Consider the following 22,527-nt stretch of genomic DNA (forward strand, 5'->3'; position numbering starts at 1 on the left):
ATACAAATCAATAGACATGTTATGCCCCTGCCTTTCAGTCGAACAGTTTATTCTGCATTATGTACAGATCATCCTATTAAAACTCTTTATACAGTATGTACACATTCAATAAATCATTGTGTTACAGCGTCTGCAGTGGCAACAGAAGAGTGATGAATGTTAAAGAAAAAGAAAGCCAAAAGCGTTTATCATCTTCCCTTGATTGAAGTCACTGGATCCGACCCCGATCCAGGTGCTTTGTAACATGTTGATGTGGTGAATGCGACCACCGTTATACTGAAGAAAGCTGAATTAAACAAAAAATCTAAGTGATGGCAAAGACCTCACCGACAGTAAAAACTACCAAACACAAATCTCTCAAGTCTCTCTCACGTTGACCAAAATGACTGGATTTGAATTCCTTTTTCCACCTGATTACACCTACAAACCTGCAGCTGCGTTATTGCAGTAGTCATTGGGGGGGTGTGGGGGCAAAACAAAAGACAAAGTCGTGCTATTGCTTTCTGACACAAACAGTCCAGATAAGCGGTAAAGATCATTGCGACTCCCAGTAGCGCGAGTCCAACTCGACACAGTTAGAAACCTGAGCCTGTGGAAGGCGAGAGCCACGAGGACGAGAGGCAATGAGGACCCAAAGCAACGGTCAATCAGCTCAGAGTTCCTGTTGGTCCAGAGCAATATGTCTGAGTCAGAACGCGGGTCAATTGTCTGGAGGGGGTGAGGACGATGCTGACGACGATGTTGCGGTCTCTAGCTTGCGAAGGCGGCGGCGCCTCAGCTCTGCGGCGTTGGGTTCTCCATCCTCGTCCCCCACAGACACCGCTCCTTCGTCCATCTTTTCTTTGCTTTCTGTGTCCAAGGCAGGAGAAGTAGAGTCAGGTAGCTGAGAGGAGACTGTAGCTCCCTCGACCCGCTCAGCTGGAAACAGAAAAAAAATATATCAAGTCAGGGTCCAAGGTTTTTTGTTTAATCATCTTGGGTGTTGATGTGAAGTGTCAGTTTACTTACAGCTGGGAGAGTCCTTCTCCTGGCTGGCACTGTCCGTGCTGCCGCCAGCTGCAGGAGATGAAGCAGCGTTGTTTGTCCCACTGGCTTCTCCAGCGCTGCCCCCAGCCCGAGGAGGACTGTGGAGAACACAGCAGCAGAAGGATAATGAAGCATACGCTTAATTCAACATGAGTAGGCTAGCTACTTCTAACAACCAATTCAAGCTTTATTTGTCAAAAGAATAAAATAAAGCACACGCGACTTCAACTAGAGAAGGCTCGGTTACTTGAGTGTGGCCACCGTGCTGAGGTAGTGGTGGATGTTGAGCATGGCGGCGTCCAGCAGGGTGTGGATGTTCTGGAGACACTGGAGCCTGGCCTCGAGGCCCCTTCGGCCTTCTGCCTCCAGCTCCCTCAGCTCCTCCTCTGACAGCCGGGACAGAGACGGAGGAGGCGGAGGCATTGATGACACTGGAGGGGAGGAGAGGCAACACTCAGAATGTAAGTGGAACTTAAAATGTGGAACTATTAAAAGTGTTGCTCCGTGTGAAACTGTGTAACTTGATTTGAAAAGTGCTCTACAAATACCGTTCATCTTTATTATCAGTCAATCTGAGAGGGAGTTACTGCAGCTGAATGTCTTCACTGTAGTTTACTGTATCATATTGGGGTTAACTTATTGATGGCTGCTTCTTAGATACAACTGTAAATGCTGCATTTTGACAAATAAATAAAGTGGGAAATGGTACTTTCACACAGTGTGACCGGATAGTTGATGTTACGATAATGCACAGCACTTCCTTAAACAAAGGCTGATAGAAGAAGTAAGATGTTAACAATAGGACTCATCCACATAAATCTAAAATTGCACATTTCCCTATTATTTCTAATATAGCGGCATGACAGCAGGGTTCAAAATTACCACCGACCACTTGCCAAAACTATAAATTTAAAAGAAAATCTACGTTGGCAAATAAAATAAATGAGATCAGTGAGTTTGTGGCGGAAGAGAGTACTCGACAAATAAGACCTGCTTGTATGTGGTGGAACTAATTTTGTGAGAAAACAGAATTGATTGAAGACCAGCATTTTTATGGAAAGTTAAGTTAAGTGACTCGGACATTCAGATGTATTTATTCGAGACAGAAGAAATGCAGCGAGAGGTCGAGGCTGCCGCTGCAGTCACCGCTGTGCAAGAGGATATGGCCCCCGGGGACCTTCCACAACCCGGGCTGCCGAGGACAAACGGCTAATGATGGTGCTTTTGCTTAAATTGCTCTCCAATGCCAACAGAAGTCGAATCATTCTGCTGCAATGAATTTCAGCGCGGTCAGTTTTTGTTGGATGATGTCGCCAACGCCAACCCCGAGAGCCACAGTGTGCGTTATTATGCGTAAAAGTTTTGCTCTTCAATTCAACTTAAGTATGCTGGAGACCTTCTTCGGGCATCCCGAAGATGAAGTGGAAAAGACGAGTGAGTATTTTTGTAACCTAACGCTATGTTTTGGCCAACAAAGTTATAGCTAGCGTTACAAGTTAGCAGGCTGGGGTGATCACGGACTAATGTTGTACTATTGAGGGACAGTCAAGAGAAACTGTGTGAGCTTTAAGCCTCATTTAAACCACAGAAATAGCAAGATTAGTAGGTTGGATGCTGGTAACAGTTTTTTTAATGGTGCTTTTTGTGGAACTTCCCACTGCAGCTCTAGCTCAGCAAGTGTTAACTTACTTGTTATAAAGAAGCCTGTTCTACCGGTGTATGTGTGTTGCTCCTGCATGTAAATGTACTTGATAGACATGCCCTGATGATAACGATATAGCTTCATGTGAAAATATGCAGAAGTTAATATCCTTGGCAACGTTGTGTAAATTTGATTAGTACCCAGCAGCTAGCTTGATCAGAGCGGGTGTCAGAAGCTCGCATGCAATGCATCCTGGTACATGTAGACACTACCTGCATAGCTGCACCTGCAGGAGAACTCTGCTTCCTCGGTTGATATAACACACTAAGGAATGCATTGCTTCAACTGACTACATTTACCATCAACACTGACTGGACAGCCACATAAAAGGTGCGGAATCTTCTCTTTAATTTTGGACCCTTCTTGCCAGAACTAGCTGGGGAGGAAGAGGTTAACGTTGTGCTCACCCCGTCTTTCTACTTATTTTCTATAGAGTGTCAAGTCACCAAGCTTATGTTCATTTTAATCTGAAAGACAGTTCAGAGTGTTTGTGCTTACCAAATGGAGGAGGAGGTGGCATGGGGAGCCATGGGGCAGTGGGGAAGGGAGGAGGGGGGAAGGAGAAGGGGAAGCCCGGGATTGCTGATCCCGGAGCAGCAGCAGCAGCAGCAGCTGCAGCAGCTGCAGCAGCGTCTGTAGTTGATGAGGTGGGCTGGCTGGTACCTGAAAAAACAAACATTTTGGGTAGACATCGCGCTATGCCAGAGTAGAAAATTAAATGAACCAATACAGGTACAGATACTGTAACATTGGTACTGGTGAAATATACTCAACAAGGAATTGTTAAACCTTTCAAATACTTTGAGATTGTTTTTCCCCTTTTGTGGTGTGGAAAATTGGCGTGGGTAATTTGTTGCAGGAGAGCATGAGGTATCCTTACCAGCTGCCTGTGTGGCCTCTGTGCTGCTTCGTGGTGCATCACTAGCACCAGGAGCTGCAGCTGGTGCAGCAGGAGGAGGCACTGCAGGGAAGGGCCCCCAGAAGGGGAAGATGCCAGGAGGGAACCCAGGTAACATTCCTGGGGCTACTGGAGAGGAAACGGAACAAAAGAGATGTATTTACCAGATGCTGCTTAAACACATTTAATATGCTCTGCAAAGTGGTCAACATGACTCATAAGACTACTTGTTAACTAAACCGAGTCCATTTCATATAATGACCACATTGTACCAAGACTTCTGGACTAGTATGTCAAAACTTAAAGTCACTATGGATAACGAATGTAAACATTTTCTCAAAGTGAAAAAGCCCCCATAACATACATCTAAAAAGGTACATTAAGCCGGTCAAACAAGTACTGGTACAGGTGAAATATTACTCTCCGGTATTGGAATGTGCAGTATTGCATAAGTTGCCTCAAAGGCATTTCTCAGCTCTGCTTTACTCTTGTACAGTGGCTTTTTACAGCTGAGGGCACCCACATGTGGGTGTAGGTTGGCTTCATGTAGTGGTGAGAAGAAGACAACAAAGACAGGTTGTAATCATGTGCACTGGATTTGTCTCTCACCGTTGGCAGGTGGGGCTGCTGGGGCGTTGGCGGGGGCTGCAGGAGCAGGGGGCGGGACCTGAGCGGGGGCTGGAGTCTGATTGTTATTAGATGCACGCAGAACGTCCATGCGACAGGTAGGGCAGGTCTGCTGCCTCTGGAACCAGGAGCGCAGGCAGCTGTGGGGAGGAAGGGAGGGTAATCCAACATTATTTCAAGTACTACAAGAACAAACAAATAGGAGGGCTGAACGATTTTGGGGAAAAAAAAATTGCGATTTTTCTTCCAGATATTGCGATCACGATTCGTTTTGAGATTTTTTTTTATTTTATTTTTTTACGTTTAGCTTAAGTTTAATATTCACTGCCAGTCTATTTTTGACGGAAGCAGCGTCAAGCACCACAGAGCAGATGAACCGGACAGGAAGTCAGACGCAGAACGGCATAGAGAATCTGGTCGAATTTCAAAATAAAACACCCTGTGCATACGCCCGATCGTATCATATCAACAATAAACACAGTTAAAACAGACAAAAAGAAACAATTTAACTACGTAGCCTACCTAATCATGGTAGAAGCACAAAAATCAATAACAGCTGAACAAATTAACAAAATTTGAAACAAGTCACTAAAATCAGGCAGGCAAAACGCTCAAATGCTCCATGTAGGATATGTAGCCTGCGGAGAGCGTCACAAAACCGGCTCACGAGGAGCTGTTCTCCGTAGTTGAAGCACACAAAATGGCGCCAGGCAAACAGATACAGGCAGCGGCTGTGCTATCCTACATTTGTTGTTGTAAAATGTACACGCCCTGTGCCCGCTCTGACTGGTGAGCAGGACCCTAACAAGAGGCGCATGGCGCTTCTGTCTGGCGACCAAGTCTGTCACACAAAGATGACAACGGCATGAATCTGTTACTGCATGACTGTTAAAAAACGGGTCAGATGCGCTGTATAATTAACCTACATTTTTAATCGTCCTTACTTAAGCCCTAACAAATAGCAACCACACCAAGCAACACTAAAGTCTTATTTTAAATCTTGTTTAATTTGATACATTGACTTGTTCATTGTTTAAATACAGGAACTTCCTGTAGATGATACATCTGATCTCTGTACATTGTTTTGTTTGTTTGCAGTCTAGTTATTGTTCCTGTTGAGTCAGCTGACTCAGGGACTTACCTGGAGTGGAAAATGTGATTACAAGGTAGTTTCTTGGCTCCGGTGACCATTTCCTCTCGACAAATGATACAGACATTGTCAGAGGCCTGCAGATCTTCAGGAGTAGCATCAGGATATCTAAACACAGGCAAAAATGTGAAGAGAAAAGAAAAGCGATTCTAGTGACATTAATTTGCACATATGCCATAGTCCATGTCATGAAATGAGAATTAAAATCCAATCTGACCATATTTTGCCTAACTAAATAATATATAAATTAATATGAAATGTGCTCTGGGAAATCATTGTTTTTACAAATGCAATACCGTGCAATCGGGAGACATTACTCACAGTGTATTCATGTTGCGGATGGCTCTCCGAGACATTATAGCATCCGTTACAGCTTTCTTGAACTGCCTGAAAGAACAAGAAAAAGAACTCAAAACATGCCTTAAACGTAACTCCTGAATATCCAGTGACCAATACTAATAAAATAATTAGACGTGTGAGAACTCCGCCTTACAACAACAGAAAGTATTGTAGAGGGAGTAACAAAAACATAATAACACAAACACAGACGCACACAGCTGCTCACCTCATAGCCAGATACATGGGGCGAATGGCAAACAGGGGGAAGGTGTGGACCTTAATCATGATGGTCATGAAGGCAATGTACAGGAGCACTTTGATGAAACCTGGAACAAAAGCTATTATTTGAGTCTGGCTGCCACTGTATTGTCACTGTAACTACACACACAGTATCTGCTTTTACATGGACCATAATATTCCACTAATAATTGGAATAAAAGCCCAGTCAGAATAAAATCCCTCATGTGGAAGATGCTGGGCTCGATCTAAAGGAATTTGCAATCGGGTTGAGAGGGGTGGTGTAAACCTTTGATAATCCAACAGGAAAATGTTAGCACCTAATAACCATGTCAACGTTTAATCCGGTCGTTTGTCTCTGGTCAGAATGAATACATTCTTTCTGCGCATGTTTGCACCACCATAACTTTTTTTGTTTGAGGCCACGCTGCATTATCAGCTGAATCCAGTACCTGTGAAGAGCTCAGTGTAGAGCATATAGACGGCCTTGTTGTCCCAGGGATTCTCACTCTGCAGGTCGATAGTGTGCAGAAGGTACTTAATGAAGGTCGTCAGCACCATGGTCAGCAGGATGGCATACTGAGGGACAGAGAGCAGATTTGAAAACGTGTGTCCGCTGTTGTGCGTATACGTGTAAATTAGAAAGTGTTATTCGTTGCAACCATGTGGGCACATAAGAAAACAATACAAAACGAATAAAAGCAAGAGGTTGTGTTTAAGCAATGCAGGGTTTGCCTTTTCCATTTTATTATTACTATTATTAACATTTTCTCTGCAGTCTTTAGCTGCAACGTATTCCTTGTGGGTAATTACGCACCGTTAAAGTACGTCCACTAAAGTGCTTGTTTTTGGCGCCGACAGAGTAAGAAGAGTAAGATCCTTTTTGTTTAACCAGCAACAGTGATCTATTCAAAGCCAGTTATTACTGTGTGACTTTGGTGTTTAAATAACACCAAAAATCACACAGTAAAACAGACAAACTGACCTGCCGTAGACCAGCAACTCCCGTGTTCTGCGAGGTAAAATTACTGTTTTTATCAATGGAGTGTGGTGGCTTTGACAAGAGCGATGTTTCTGGTTAAACAAAAAGGATCTTACTCTTTAAAAAAGGTCTGTCTCTGTAGGGATCCTTTTCCAAATCCAAAAGATGTTGTTCCAAATAGTCAGACATAAAAACATGGGAAAATAGTGTCCAGGTTGAAAAATACCCACTAAGCTTTTAAAATGACCAAAGATGGGGTAAAAAAAATAAAAATAAAGCATTTTTACTGTTAAAAACACAGGGCTCAAATTCAGCTTCAACTTGTGTTGCAAACCTCAAATCCAAAAACAAGCTGGACTGAGGCTCCTCGGGTAATGATGCTGTGACACGCATGGTTGACAAACAGGAAGTCCATGACAGCCAGCAGTCCCATGAGAGCTGCAGGAAATAAAGAACATTCAATTACACTTCAGTGAGGGGGTTGCAGTACCTACCTATAGAAGCCCGGTTTTGGACCCTAGTTTTTGCCCCAAATACACTTTCACTTCTTTTCTACGTTTTCTGGAGGACATATATTTTAAAACTTTAATAACTCCTGGGCCTGATTCTGGAAACCAAACTGAACTGAATTTAAATACAGTAGGTTGGATATAATCAGAGGGTCACTTGGATTGCTACAAACTTTAGAAAATTTTGATATAGTCCGTTGACATCAACCATTCTGGTGCTCTCTGATGCACCTGGCCTCATGTGCAGACAGCAATGATTTGCATAGTTTCATGTAGCCTTAAGACAAGTTTCACAAGTAGAATCAATAGAACAGAAAGAAGTCAAAGATTTAAAAAAAATGCTACCACAGAAGGGTGGGAAGAATGACGTGGCTGATAAGAGGTACTTACATAATACTCTCAAGTGAAAAATACAAGATATGTTTGGACTCCGCTCCATCTGACAGAAAAAAAAGATTTGAAAGTCGCAGTAAAAAAACATTATTTACACGTTACTTATGACATGCACACTCATATACACCTACCTAATCATTGAATCATAAGCTGTGAACCTGAATGAAACCTGTAACATGTTCCTGCTCCTGACTGCAGTCCAGTAATAACTGTCTGGTAAAGCTTATTGCACTGACAACATCCTCTCCATCTCCATCCAAGCAATATTTTTCCATTTCAATCAAATAGTTTATGTTGGAAATCAAAGAATAGTACAGTAAGAGGTCTTCACACTAAATCTGAAACTGAAAATGTCAAATGACAATGTTTGTTCAACTCTGGTATGCAACCTTGGCCACACACCATCTGTCCTATCCTTTGTCCCATGTTTCCTTTCTACCTTTAAACCATGTCCTATATGGACTGTATACTGTGTACTAAAGTAAGACGAGGAAGCTGTTTCTCTCTCATCACTCACAAAGTCCACCCGGTCCTCAGCCAGCCAGTGGAAGCACTTAAGGAAGAGCAGGAGGGTGAAGAGGGCGACAAAGCGAGGGGAGAAGTCATCCCTAAACACAGTGAATGCCAGGCATGTCTCTGTCACTGCGTACCAGGAGCGCTCGATGAGATGCTGATGGCACAGAGGAAAGACACGTGAACGCACATAAACAAAGAGGCTCATTAGATACATTGTCATTTGCAACTGAGCCCATCGATATAAACAGAACTCTACCTCCATTTCTGCAGCCCTTAGCTGTCCGAAAAAGACCTTCCGCATGAACTTTCCCAGCAGAAACACCAAAACAAAGGCCTGGATGTACAACACCTGATGGCAGAAAAGCTAATATGTCACAATGCCGCTGCTATGGCTTAAATTAAAAGAGATTTCATATGGGAAAAATATTCAAAATTATTCAAACCAAACTCAAGATCTGACTTCACTTCAGCACTGCTCTTACCGCCATGCTGGGGCTGCTCTTGGTGAGGTAGACCACAGTTGGGTAGAACTGGTGTTTGAGCAAGTAAGCATGTGCCACCACAGCCCCAGTCAGTGCCAGACTGGTGGCTGTCACCAAGGCTGCTCGTACCATTTTGGACGCCGCTACAGATACTAGGGGGTGGGGGAGGGGGACAGATGAAGGGAGAAAAGAAGAAGGTTGTTGAATTAAAAAGCTGGGTGATGTAGCAGAGCAATAGGCAAGTAAAGGGCAGCACTTTGCTGGAAAGTGATCTTTTGGTCAGATATCTCTCTGCTATGTTCATTTTACTCAGGCGGATATGTCTGAGTAAAAGTGTAAAGTTCCCCTGAATAAATAAAGGTTAAAAATATATAAACAAACAAAATTTTTTTTATACGTACAGCAATACAACTACATTTTTTAAACGATCTATTAACATCCATTTAAAATATGTGGCCGCAGAACCTTGACTGCCTGTCACTCATCCATAATGAGATATCTACTCTGAAAACTACATGGTCATAAATAATAGCTTCTGAAAAAAATCATTCCACCCCATCCACCCAGGCCAAACTCTTTTTGGAGGTTAAAGCATAATGATACTCGGGAGGTTTATGGAGGCTCAGGATACAGCCACGCTGATTCTTTGTTTGTATTCCTCTATATTTGTTTGTAATTGATGTTTAAAAAAGGAGTGTCTGTTTGCTGTAAGCAGCTAACAACGTCCTTGTCTCCCTCAAAGTTTTTGGCACAGATTGCAGCGCTATCACTAAATGAGACATGCATTTCAGGGTTATCATCTGTTTAGAATCCAACCACATCTCAAGGTTTTTTGTTACCGCTCATGTTGCTGCTTTCCAACAAGCAGGTTATGCATTAACTGAGTTAAAGGATACTAAAAGACAACACCAAACCCAGCTACAGCCTGTTCTCCCTGCTTCCATCTGGCAAGAGAAGTTTCTGCTGTAGTCTCACCAATACAATTTGGCATTTTAAAAAAATGAAACTGTTTGGACAATTTCTAGACCTACACAGCTTAGTCCATGTAGGTATCATGTCCCATATCTCAGACAACACCGATGTTTGTTACTGATTGGGGTAGAATATTTGTGGGGGCCAGGATGGGTTTTACTTTACCGCTGCCCTGTTTTTCAAATGAACAGTGTCAGGATTTCCTCCAGGGTTTATCATAAACCACACTTGTTCTCAGGTGTTAACTACACATGGTTCAGTAACAAAGAGCCTTTAGGGCTGTTTGAGTAAGTTCACCGGTCAACATGTCTCAACTCTTACAAATAACCCTTTAAAATTAGCATCCTGATGAGCACATTCAGTAATGAGACTTCAAGGAAAAATATATCTTTGTACAATATTTTGCTTAAGTGACCATTTTTGCTAAAATAACTGGCAAAGACTAAAATTGATGCAGCATTAACTTTCAATAAACCTCCAAGTCGCTGAAGTATTAAGTGGATCCGGTTAGTTATTTTTCTTAGGCCAGATAACAGAACACAATGCATCATAATGGTTAACTGTTCAAAATGAAACCAGTGCTTGTTTGGTTTTATTTCCTCCTGCATAAATGCTAAGCAGTAAAGTGCACTTGGTTAGCATTGTGTGCACTTCCACTAATTGAGGCTACAGCACCTATCCCTCCTATTTCTCACATTAAAAGCAACCCAATAAACTGGCCAACCTATTTTCTCTTCGCTTATGTTCAGTAAACGCCAACATATGCCTTCCTGGAAAATCTATTTCAGCTAACGCAGCTCGCTCAACATTCAAGCTAATGTGGTAAAATTAAGTCTCGAACAGAACCTTGTGAGAGATTTCCAGGAAAGAGAGAAACTTAAGCAAGTGAGCTAGTTACATACTTATCGAAAAGCTGAATATATATATTTGTTCTAAGTAGTAGCGTTACTTTACTCCAGACACTATCTGACTGTCAGAGACAGGTAACCATAATTAGGTTAGTTAGCTGGAGGTGGCTAACGCTAGCTAGCTAGCTGCTAACGTTACAGCTGTCAGTACTCTGCAGGACTCACCGACTCAATGTCTGCTGAAGCCTTGCTCCTTGGTTAATTTACGGATGCCTACTAAAATCTCTTTATTCTTACCAGCTACTCCATGTCGATCGTTCCACACTACCCTCTCTATAATATTTATTATCCTCGCCCCTCTTCGTCTGGCTACGTGTTTATCTTTGGCTTGCTTCTTGGGAGCCACCTCACATCCGGCTGCTAAGGTAATTTGACGCAAGAGTAATTTCAGGCATCACTGAAATGGTACCTATTTTCTGTTACTTGGTGTCAAAATCTGTTAGAAAGGGACTTTTTCTATAAAATCTAGCAAAGACTTAATATTTGCCTTCTTTTCTCTGTTGTTTTTGTGAATGTGGTTGCATTTGTAAATGTTCGGTGACCCACCTTTAAGACATTTACGGTAATACTAACGTGGACCAATGGGAAGTAGTCTGTTGTTTGATAGATTATGTATATACCATCGGATTTAATATCTGCTGGGATAAGGTTTGATCTTTCCACTAGCAACTGTTTTTTATCAGTTTTTCACAAGGCCGGTTTCCAGGGGCCAGGGTATTTATTAAACCATCAGTATGCCTTAATTTAGCAAATCTAGAAGAAAATGTGAATAGAAACTTTGACATTCTTGAAGATGTTTCACGTATCAACAGGCTTCTTCAGTTAACCCGAGCTCCGTATGTGACTTTCTGAAACACACACTTGTCACATTATCATTATGCTTGGATTAGGATAACATCCATTTGAATGAATTTCCCATCACAACCAATAACATTTTACTTTTATTGGTTGAATATCATAAAGAACACTATTATTGTGAGCCACATTAGATTTATTGACACCACTGTCCTTTTTTTGCTATGGTGCTTTTATGGGTTTACCATGGCAACTGAAGACTTTTTTCAGTAGGATCACTGTTATTAGATGTTAAAAATCAAACAGCTAGTCAAACAAGATGTGTTGGAAATCTATAATCAGCATTTCATTAACAGAATCAATCTCTTGTGTACATCTGTACACATGCATGGCCATTGTTGTTACTGTCCATCCATCTTGAACATGTTTCATGTATGATAGGATATAATTTCTGCTCGTTTGCATCCTGCCAAAAATCGCTAAACCATAAAAGAGCAGATAGACCATATGAACAATCATTGTTACCAAATAACATGTTTATTTCATTGAGCTAATGAAGTTAATTATCATAATGCCTTGGTACCCCCGCCAAAATTTAATATGCCTTCAAAAAAAAAAAAAAAAAAAAAAATCCATGAGTGCACAATATTGTTAATACAGTGAGTATTGAAAATACAGTCACTCTTCCTTGAACTCGAGAGTACAAACAAGAATCAATAATGATGATGTCCATTGTCTGATTATATCATAAATGACTACTTCTATTGCAATAGATGTAACATTCACAATGTTGTTAGCTTATGGCATGTTAAACTTGTTCAGTGATTGATCTCCCATATCGAAAACGATCAGGTTGGCATACGTAACCTTCTCTTAAAGGCAGTAGCTCAGTGTTCATTTCTAGCAGTACAGACTATAAAAAGAAAGCATGTTATATCTGAGCCTAATGGTAAACATTATCGTGTCTATATCTTAATTGTAAATATCTGACATTGAGACAACAATGTACGAAAAGTGTTCAGTAAAATTCCAATTTGTCTGTCTGACGTAAGGCAGAGTAGTGAAACCGTTCTGCTTCGTTAAAAACTACACATACAGAGAAATAAAAACATTTAAGAAAACAAAACTTGATGCAAAAATTAGATTCAAACTTGACAATGGAGCCCTCACTTCTTGCAGGTGTTGTTGCATTGTCGAGCAGTAGTTTGTCCGTGTCGTTACTGCTACTTGGGCATTCCTTGTTCCTCTCTTCCTCCACGCATTTGCTTTTAACGTTACTCTGTTTCAACAACTGAATCCGGCTGCTGCTGTTGCTGAATTTCCAGCCAGAGTTCAACATCCCTTCCCAAAGTTAAGTGTAAACAGTTCAGCCTTTAAGACCACCTTAAATTATAAATCACTGGAGGGGGGAGTAAAGAATGTTAAAAAGAAAAACAAAAAGTAAGACCTCCCAAGCTCCAACAAGTCCCATCATTAGGACACAGAGGAGATTGGGTTGAGAGGTGAACCCATTTGTGTTAGCACCTTGTCCAGCCACTGGAGGGGCCCATGCAGGTGCACCTCAATCCAGCAGGGGGTGCTAGTGACGTCCTGTCGGTGATACTCAGCTCCCCAGCCCTATGGAGGAGGCAGAAAGAGTTAACAGTGACGCAGACACTGCTGATGTTTGCCTCTTGTTAAAAGAAAGGATGAGAAATGTCTAACTGTGCCTGCTTTATGTTCTCCCCTGTCTTCTATTTACTTACCTTGACAAAGCTCATCCTAATGGTACACATCTTGGTAAGCTCATAGACCGCCTCAAAGCCATGGTTGACTGACTGGGCCAGAAGCTGAGCAAACTCCTGGTTGTTGAAAATCTTGAGGCTACATCCGCTTGGGATCTTGCAGACAGTAGTGGGATGGAAGCCGTGGTGGTAATTACAGTTACGGCTCTGGACAAAAATACTAGTGTCACTGAGGCACTCTGCGTACACCTCCCCTCCCACATAGTACAGGTGCACTCCTGGTTAACAGAGACAAGACAACAGACTGTCAGGACATTTAAACCACAGTGCAGCAGGAACAAAATTTATACCAAAACACCTCTTCTGCTGCGTGGGACTGTTCGCCGTACCTTTGCCGATGTGTCTGCGGGTGTTCTCGATTGTCGAGTTGCGGTTGACGTTGGACAGCAGCCCGAGGCAGAAGCGGTTCTTGTTGTTCGAAGGGTCAGTGAAGCCATCTACCAGCACACTGGTTGACGAGGCATGGTAAGCCTCACCTACACGATTGTTGAGTTCATAGTAGACAATAGAGCACCAGTGGCTCGGTTCCTCATACTCCACTGGTTGCACATCTGGGAAATTGCGCAACAGGTCAGGCAAAACCGGGTGAGCCATAAAGTTAGCTGAAGACATCTTCCCACACACAAAAATAATTTAGAAGGCATAAGACATTGATTAAAGCAATAAATAATAATAAAACAATATGTTTTCAGTTACAAAGTTGTACTGTGAGGAGTCTCACTGCTGTATATAAATCTGTCACTATGTCTCTATTACTAGTGCCCAAATGTCTTCAATTCCCATTATGACAAAAACAGAAATTCTTCAAAATTCTAGCTAACTGAACATAAAAATCATACAGCATACTGGTATATTAACAATTACAAAAGCCCTTTGGGACGGGACTCATTAATTAGGGATCAACTGGATGTGTGTGACCTCTGATATATAGCAATTGTAAGTCACTTTGGATAAAAGCGTCAGCTAAATGACTAAATGTAAATGTGTAGGTCATGAGCCTTCAGAGCAAAGCAGCTCTGTACTCCTGTTATAGAAAGCATTTCATACAGTGCAAAACTACAGCAGGTGGTTTTAAATAACAATACATTTCCCAGCCATTCACATATCAAATCAGTTCTATGGAGGCAGTCCACCCCACAGTCTGGATAGAAATCTTACTAGTTTACATTACACAGGTCTAGCTAGTCTGGCCTTGGAAGCGGTATTTCCGAACAGCATTTATTTTCTTCTTTGTAAATACAGGCTTCCAATTAGGACTGAATGTTGGATTCAAACACATCTAAAACTGCGGTTAAGACTGGGCAATAAATGTGATGAGGACATTCTTGTCCCTACAAACTTTTAGACATGGAAATTACCGCGTGTTCTTACAGACAATGGCACATAGCAAAAAAAAAATAAAAAAAAATAAATAAAAAGGATGGCTCTCTCGCTCATTTCAACAACACAAAAAGCTGTTCCTTGCTTTCCTCTGGCCTGGAAAAGGGTCCACTGCAGTACAAGTTTTGTGCCTTCCACCACAGCATCCTTAAACAAAGCTCCCCAGCAGTAACTATTATGTGTGCTGCATTTGCTTTATGCTTACTGTATGCCTCAGCGGTGTGTACCGTTAACTGCTATGCCACGTCTTGGATTTTCATAAGACTTCAAACAGTATGTCTGTGAAGGTTTTCAGTCATCTAGGTCATAGTTATCCAAAGAAGGTTAAAGTGAAGGGCAACTGGACTTGCAGTTGCCCTTCACTTAAACGTTCTTTTGGATTCAAACAGTATCTGTATTTCTTTTAGTCAGTCTAAATGTGTGCACCCCTCACCTCCTCTGGCCATGTTCTGCGGCACCACGCTGCTGCTCGTTTCCATGGACTGGCTCTCCTGGCCCAGCTGCTCGTCAGGGGGCATGTAGGCTGGGGGTGGGGTGTCAGCTGAGACATTAAGAGAGCAGTTAGAGAGGATGAGACCAGTTGTTGCTGCAGGCAAATAATCGCACACACACATTCATCACAGGATCTGTACCCCGGAAATGGTGTCAGATTTCACATATCCCTCACTTGCTAACCCACATGCTAACCCATTCCCGACAGAGATGCAATATGAGCTTTCCAAGCACACAGAAAAAACAATGCGAAAAACCTCCAGTTAAACTGCAGTGAGGAAATGTCGACGATTATGATGCTTCTGAGTTTAGACTACGACGATCAGGGTTTTTCAGCACAAATGGGAGCTCAAATCCTAAATTGCCATTAAAAACTTTTTCCTGCCTGACTGCCTGCAGCCATCTGATGCGTCAGCAGATCTGGACTGGAGCAGAATAGAGCACTAGTCACCAGACACACACATCAGCAGTAACATCCGCACACACATTGAAATGAGAGAATAATCCAAATTGTCAAATGTCATTTCTCCAGTATACCAAGGCTACTGAAAAGGACAGAAAGGAATGTCTCCTTTGGGTGATATTTCTTCACATTACATGCATCTGATATAATGGGACAGAAAGGCTGCCTGGTCCACTGAGTTAGTGCCCTTACAGCAGCCAGCAGCCCTGGCTCTGGTGGACACTGCTTAGCTGGCATTTCCTTTGTTCTCATTTAGGCGTGTAGCGTGATTTGGATGAACGTAATAACTTGACCTGGTTAGAGTACCGTAAAGAACGGCACTCAGTGCATAGTGAAGAAGTGCATGAGTTTTAAACTTGTAGTAGGTATAAAGATGGAACTGTATGATATTCGGGTAAACCCTAGACTAGTTTTGTAAATGAAACAAATATTAAAATGGATTAATCTGATCTTTGGTAAATGTCTGCTGTCGCTTGATTGTAAACATCCCAATATAAAATGTTTTCCTACTAGCGTTTATTAACAGCTAGCCTCTTGTTGGCCATGTGACAGTGAACAGAAAAATACAATAATTAGGCATCTTGCCTAGGGTAAGGTACACGAGTATATTTGGCATACCTGGGAGCTGGAATGGACTGGAGGGCCCCGAGCTGGCAGGAGAGTTTGGGTAAGTACCACTGCTGGCTGGAGAAGGAGGATACGGAGAGTTGGGAGAGATGGGAAAAGAACCGCCTCCACCTCCTCCGCTGCTGCTTCCGCCCCCGCTGTGAGGCTGCTGGAAGGACTCCGGAAAGGTGGCGTTCAGGGGCATGTGTGGCTCATTGTGGGTGAGATTGCGGAATTGTACCAGCAGACTGTGCTGTGGGTTGAACTCACTATGCCGCGGTACCAGGACAGGAGGGAGCACTGGATGGTGGAACAAAGAAGGCAGGGGAGGAAAATGAGTTAAATTAAGGACAGTCAGGGGAAGAAAGGTCTTTTCTCATCATTTAGAAAGCTAACGGTCATTATATGCAAGGAGCTCATGTCTACTGCACACATCTTTAACCAGAAAACCTGTTGATGTATGGTTTTTACCGTGCTTAAAGGTTTTTCCTTGTTAATAATGTATCCTTTTCCATTATCAACAAGGAAATGCAGCCAATGTTTGAAAGAGAAGCCTCGATGCGCACACTCCCGGAAAAGTAGCCGTGGTGCACACCCACATATAACACGAGGGCTGCAACTACCAATTATTTTCTCGTGTCATCATTTGACCCATAAAATGGCAGAAAATGAAAGTGAAAATTTCCCTGAAGTCTTATTTCATTCAACCAACAATAAAAAAACAAAAACAAAGTTATTACATTTAAAAAAACACAGACCAAGATCAAATCCTCAAATTGGAGAAGCTAAAACAGACACTGGAGTTTTTGCTTGATGAATTACTTAAATGAATCAATTAATTTTCCATCGATTTACTGATAGGTTAATTCTTTGGCTCTACAACACACAAACAAATCACTGTAGGGCCAAAATATGTTAATATGCGTGACAGTGTTGTAGCCTTTTTGGATATGGTGTTCTTGATATTAATACGATAGACATGTTATTTTTATTACTTTTGTTTCCCCAGCCTTGATTTTCCATCTCCTGACTTTAAACGTCATGACTCCAAGGCTTTCACTCCAAAGCTTTGCTTTAAACGATATGACACGCAGTCTCTCCTGACCGACATGTGATCCATATCCTTCAACTGGTCAATACAGAGCTGGGAATCCCAAGTCAACCCAGCGTCAGAAAGGCTGTCCCCTCAGTGTCATCTGTCAGTGGATGTGACTGACAGAGAGGTGGGGGGTGGTGGTGGGGGTAGTAATGATGAGAAAGTGCTGTGAGTTTAGTCTGAGTGGTTTATGCATTTAGCAAGCTACTCTTTGGTGCCACACCCTATCTGGAGTGCTTGAGGCATATAATCTAATAAGACTCCAAAAGAGCTAGTGATATTGATTTTCTGTGAAATGGAGGGGGTGGGTAGAACAGGCCTGTGTGATGACAGCCTCCTGACCTTTGTGGATTTGTTTTCCAGCTCCACAGTTTATGCAGAGCTCTAGCTAAGAGATGTGCAGAGCTCCACTCGGGTCTAATCTGTCTCATATTTGCTGTTATCCATTAATTTACCCTCCCCACCGTTTCAGTTATGCGTTACAAACAGATTGGCAAGTTATACATTTAAATACGACAAATAACGTTGAACATTAAACTTTCCGTATAACATCCCCCCCCCAGTCAGGTCGATGTTCTTTGACTAATCTATTCGGGGACAACATGAGTACCTACCAGGACTCTCCACTCGCTTGTAGTGATATGGGTTGATGCAGACCTCCTTCTGTTTGGAGCCAAACGGGTACTCGCACACCTCCAGGGGCTTGAGCTCGTGGTGGGACTGCAGGTCTGGCCAGCGCCACACTCTGCAGTAGATTACGTGAGGCAGACCTTTCCTGTGGGAAACCTGTAGCCGGCCGTCCAGTGATCTTGGAATGGTAACGCACTTGCTGGGCTGCCCGGGGCAGCTCAGAGCTTTCTCCAGGTCCTCCATGGCGCCTTTCTTCTTCTTCAGCTTTTTCACGAGCGCATCCACTGCCTTTTCTGCCCATTTCTCCTCCTCGTCTCCCTGCTTCCAGCCAAGCAGGCGTTTGACTGCTGGACTTGTGAAGGAGAAGAGACTGGACATGGAGGTCATGCTGGAGGCCTTAATGTAGGTAGAAAAGGGATGGATTCGCTCCAGGGGGGACCAAGGTGGTCTACAAGTCCCCTGCTGAGGATATCCAACTAGCGTTAGTTGCCTAAGTGTGTGGTCAACAAGAGAAACCACTTCAGTGTGTGTGAATGTGTCAGAGTATGAGAGGCCAACAGAGATGAGGGGTGGGGTAGTGGAGAGGGGACTTTAGCCTTGTCTGACCAAGGACAGGAAGCAGGGGAGGGAGGGGAGTCAGCAAGCAGGACGCAGCTGCTGCTGCTCAGGAAGGGCCCTGCAGCAAGCTGTCCGAAGCTGGGTCACCACCACTGATGGAGGGAGGGAGGGAGGGGGAGGGGGGGCTGCAGGAGCTGGGATCAGGACCTCTGTCGAACTGATGTGGTGCAGCAGGTCTCACCAGTACAAGTTGACAGGCTAAATAAGGAAGTGACTTCTTCTCAACAACAATAACTCCCAGCTCCTCTCTGGATTGATTTCTCCAACCAGTGCACAGTGAGTATTCTACTCCACCAGCCTCCTGCAAAACAATAAAGAGAGCAGATACATGTAAAGATCAGCAATACACCCAGATGTTCTGAATTATATATGGATATAGATAAACAAGCAAGCATCCCTAACATTTGTAAATCACATCACAATTAATATTCATTTATGAATAAAGTTTGAACCTCAGCACAATGTGATACACTGTTCTCACTCAACAGGATGATCAAATCAAAAAGTCATTTGTTCCCTTTTATGAGTCGACACATAATTCCCATAAAGAGACTAAGTCTTACTGAAACTTTGACACAATCATCTGTTAGGTGTTGTATGTAGAACTTGCAGACAGTCACGCATATGAAAATGGCCCCCATCAACATGTTAAGCTGGTCTACCAGAGAGCAAGGTATATACACACTAGAAAATGTGAGGATGACAGCAGAGGTATGGACAGCACCTGTTACATAAAAAAAAAAAAAAAAAAAAAATCAAGGTCTAGTTAGGTTAAAAAAGCAGCACAGATGATTGTAAATACTGTCGTGGTAAAAGAAGCAACCTATTGCCTGGCTTGTCTATCACCAGACAGGAGAATAAAATGAAAAATAAAAATTTGAAGTCAAATTAGTAACAAGGAAAATAATGAATAAAGACATGTTTTACAAAACTGTTTCTCTAATTTAATATATTTTGCCATTATTGATATGATTTAAATTATCTCAGTCATTTCTGCATTGCACAACCACAAAAAAACATAATACTGAATCACCACCTTAAAAATGTATGAACTATTGCATCTTGTTTTCATTGAGGGTCCCTATAAACTACTGTTTCCATCTCCTAATGAAACTCAGTGTTTCAAACAGTCTTCCTGATGTACGACTATACTAATGGAACAAACCACGCTGTGATATGTAACACTTTTGTCCATATCATGCAGCCGCAGCAAGCAGACAGACATACACATGTACCCTGCAGCAGCAGCTGTTTGGGGGCTTGTGAAACCGGCCTTTAGTCAAAAAGGATGTGACCACAAAGAGCTGCTTCCTCCCTCATCCCATCTCTGCCCCGATCCCTCCCTTCCAGCACACAGCTGTCCAACAGCACTGCACCCACTTCCACAGCTCATTGTTCTACATACACATGAAAGCGGGGGGGGGTCCGCCTAAAGTAGAAAATGTAGGCATACACACAAAAAATACTGCCTTTACTGTCATTCACCAGACTACATTCCAGCATCTGTTTCCACATAGCCTGATCAGTCAGAGATCTGGATGCAGCCCCTTTTAGACTGGTTCAACAGTGATTCATCAGTTCACTGTAGAGGGTGAGCAATGGCAAGGGACAGATTTCAACATAAGGACATGTTCAATCTCCCTGAAACAAGTAGAAACATTTCGTTTGAGTAACATGTTGCAGGCGTAACTTACCTGAATGGACAACTGCAAGCGCTGATTTGCATCTGAATTACTAACCCTTCAGATAAAGCTGATCATCTGTACAAACTGATAACAATTCACACTGATAGCCTTCTGTGCTTTCACCATCAAAGGCTAGAAATCAAATCAATCTCGACTTACTATACATTTTACAAAGTCACATTGTGAAAGGGGGGTTGGGGGCTGAAGCCCCTGATTTACTGATACACAGCCTAAATGACCGGTGCCCTTAATTAAAAATAGTTAGTGGTTTGTCCTACAGAAATCATCAGCAGTTCCTCCTCTGATTGTATACTGTGATATCAACAATATGATACATTTTGTATGAGGAAAAATGCAGTCCCAAGAAAATTCCAAATTGACACATGGTACAATCACTGCTATATTATTTATATGCAACTATTGTCCAAAAGAAGTTTTTTGCACAATGTTCATACATTTTAATAGTTCAAAGCACAAGGTATTTTCCGTTTAAGAAAACATGCCAAGACTGTTTTGGAAACAGCTCTTTCCAAAAGCCCAAACCCCTCCATACAAAGAGGGAAAGAAGAAACCTGGAGCTAGTAAGCAATATTGGCCAGCATAAGTAGCTGTTTATCACAGTTTGGTCTCTTCCGAGTTAAACTAATGAGTCATTCTCGCTTTAACAAGGCCTACACGCAACATGGCATAACTCAAGAATACTTACTTGGTTGACCGTGTGAAATCTGTCTGAAATGTTTGACATGTATGAAGTACAGGGAATAGACATTATGGAAGGTATTCGGTAACGTTAGCACGCCAGAGAAACAGAGAAAAGTGACTCAGAAAGACGCATCTAAAGTTACACAAATCCCAAACTGTTGTAAAAATAGCTTTTAGTGTTGCTGTAATTTAACTGTACCTCGAAAATATGCAGAGTCATATATAATAGATTATTTCAGTGGCATTAGCTCACACTGGCATGTAGCAAGCTAATGTAACTAACAGTTAAATTACCCTCGAGTTATTGCTAATAGCTTAGCTTACGTTAACGCTAACAGAACTTGTTTAATGTTAGCTTAAATTTATATTCCGATACCTCATATGAACTCTCACTATCTAGTTTACAGTTTAACGCTTTAGGACATTGTTTCCTCTTTAACTTTTACTTTCTGAGCCCAGGTTTTCTAACTCTTAACGATTAGCCTAAGCTACTTCACCCTTCCTCCATTCCAGAAACTTTTCCAACTTCTCTCACAGGCTAAGCTATGCTAGCTGTTAGCCCAGCCCTCAGAGGGAAAGTGGCGAACCTCTGCCCAGCGTACCCTGCTGATGTATCTCACTGGAGTTCACTTCTTCTCTTTCAGTAACAACAAGTTAACGATCGTTTACACACATACCTTCTAACAATGCACGCAAGCCATGGCGATGAGTGTTGTTGTAACGTTTACGCGGTAGTTCCTACTTTCTTAGAGATTTTCTCTCGTTTTTCCACCGCTTCTTCCCTCCGTCTCTCCGTGCCATGTCCTCCAGATCCTGGACACAAGTAGACTGGAGAGGCGGAGTGCATATTACTCCGCTTTCCTGACAAACTAGTGCTTTCTTTGGCGATTGAGGTGAGGAGGATTTGGTAACTTTGCCTAAAACATACTACTACAACACAAGCTAAAACAGCTGTTTTATATCCAAAAGCTGGACATGCAATGGCTAACTTTTCTAAATGTTCATTTGCTTCCCTTACGGTTAGACAATTAAGAGGACTTTTTTCCGACTGAACAAACGTTTTCCACTTTTGACAGTTACAGCTACATTATCACGGTCATAAACGTTAATTGCAACATCAGCAGCTGGACTTGTAACAAACCAAACACCAGCACTGATCTTAACACGTTTTTCGTGTTTCGGTGTATGAAGTTGGAATTCTTACGGTGGTCGTGCTGCGGCTCTGGGACGTCTCACAAGTTGCTGGCTCCACTGAGTCTGGAGTGCTGTGGTTTGTTGTGCATTGTTGTCCTTTGTAGTCAGTTGTTCGATGCTTTAGCAGTCCCCCGAGTTGTTAATCCGTTTAACTTTAATTAAACACTCTAATAATTCTTATTTCCCACCCGCATCCGTAGACGAACCGCTACTCCTTAGCAGGACAATTTGGGAGTGCGGATTCTTCTTTCACTTTTAAGGGTCCAAATGAACTGCAGTGTCGATGTTCAACCACTAGTGGGCAACCTACACCCACCTTTGGGCTGTTAAAGTATATTTAC

General features: G+C 42.4%; 2 protein-coding genes across 6 annotated transcripts in view; both read right to left on the reverse strand.

The window, feature by feature from the left end:
- The window catches only part of syvn1 (synovial apoptosis inhibitor 1, synoviolin), a 14,510-nt gene extending 3,409 nt beyond the window's left edge, over positions 1-11,101 (reverse strand). Inside the window, exons 1-16 of one of the 4 annotated variants that reach the window (XM_046031303.1) lie at positions 10,979-11,101; positions 8,862-9,013; positions 8,636-8,728; positions 8,381-8,533; positions 7,861-7,909; positions 7,296-7,399; positions 6,432-6,558; positions 5,969-6,068; positions 5,725-5,790; positions 5,395-5,511; positions 4,236-4,393; positions 3,609-3,755; positions 3,227-3,391; positions 1,274-1,457; positions 1,009-1,124; positions 33-918 (exon numbers count right to left, since the gene is read on the reverse strand). In XM_046031303.1, the coding sequence (XP_045887259.1) occupies positions 701-918; positions 1,009-1,124; positions 1,274-1,457; positions 3,227-3,391; positions 3,609-3,755; positions 4,236-4,393; positions 5,395-5,511; positions 5,725-5,790; positions 5,969-6,068; positions 6,432-6,558; positions 7,296-7,399; positions 7,861-7,909; positions 8,381-8,533; positions 8,636-8,728; positions 8,862-8,993 (1,929 nt within the window). In that variant the 5' untranslated portion in view covers positions 8,994-9,013; positions 10,979-11,101 and the 3' untranslated portion in view covers positions 33-700. Of the gene's footprint in view, positions 1-32; positions 919-1,008; positions 1,125-1,273; positions 1,458-3,226; positions 3,392-3,608; positions 3,756-4,235; positions 4,394-5,394; positions 5,512-5,724; positions 5,791-5,968; positions 6,069-6,431; positions 6,559-7,295; positions 7,400-7,860; positions 7,910-8,380; positions 8,534-8,635; positions 8,729-8,861; positions 9,014-10,906 lie in introns of those variants that run through there. The other 3 variants (XM_046031304.1, XM_046031301.1, XM_046031302.1) reach the window with 3 other exon arrangements.
- Positions 11,102-11,669: 568 nt separating this feature from the next.
- smad5 (SMAD family member 5) lies at positions 11,670-22,442 on the reverse strand. 2 transcript variants are annotated; one of them, XM_046030711.1, is made up of 7 exons: positions 22,197-22,442; positions 17,972-18,906; positions 16,274-16,561; positions 15,134-15,241; positions 13,650-13,871; positions 13,282-13,538; positions 11,670-13,153 (listed from the first exon to the last, which is right to left on the reverse strand). In XM_046030711.1, the coding sequence occupies exons 2-7, from the start codon at positions 18,372-18,374 to the stop codon at positions 13,010-13,012; spliced, it is 1,422 nt and encodes a 473-aa protein (XP_045886667.1). In that variant the 5' UTR covers positions 18,375-18,906; positions 22,197-22,442; the 3' UTR covers positions 11,670-13,009. The 2 variants fall into 2 exon arrangements, with proteins under 2 accessions (XP_045886667.1, XP_045886666.1); XM_046030710.1 differs by lacking the exon at positions 22,197-22,442 and adding an exon at positions 21,670-21,820.
- Positions 22,443-22,527: the final 85 nt, after the last annotated feature.

This window comes from Micropterus dolomieu, linkage group LG19 (assembly GCF_021292245.1).
Source record: "Micropterus dolomieu isolate WLL.071019.BEF.003 ecotype Adirondacks linkage group LG19, ASM2129224v1, whole genome shotgun sequence".
Taxonomy (NCBI): domain Eukaryota; kingdom Metazoa; phylum Chordata; class Actinopteri; order Centrarchiformes; family Centrarchidae; genus Micropterus; species Micropterus dolomieu.

What these genes read in the sequence shown, in the direction of transcription:
- smad5 (XM_046030711.1), bottom strand. Translation starts at nt 18,374, where the DNA reads ATGACCTCCATGTCCAGTCTCTTCTCCTTCACAAGTCCAGCAGTCAAA. An exon ending in CAGTCCATTCCAGCTCCCAG is followed by an intron (nt 15,242 to 16,273) that starts GTATGCCAAATA and finishes TTAATGTCTCAG; the next exon opens with CTGACACCCCACCCCCAGCC. An exon ending in TTAGGATGAGCTTTGTCAAG is followed by an intron (nt 13,154 to 13,281) that starts GTAAGTAAATAG and finishes CCTCCTCCATAG; the next exon opens with GGCTGGGGAGCTGAGTATCA.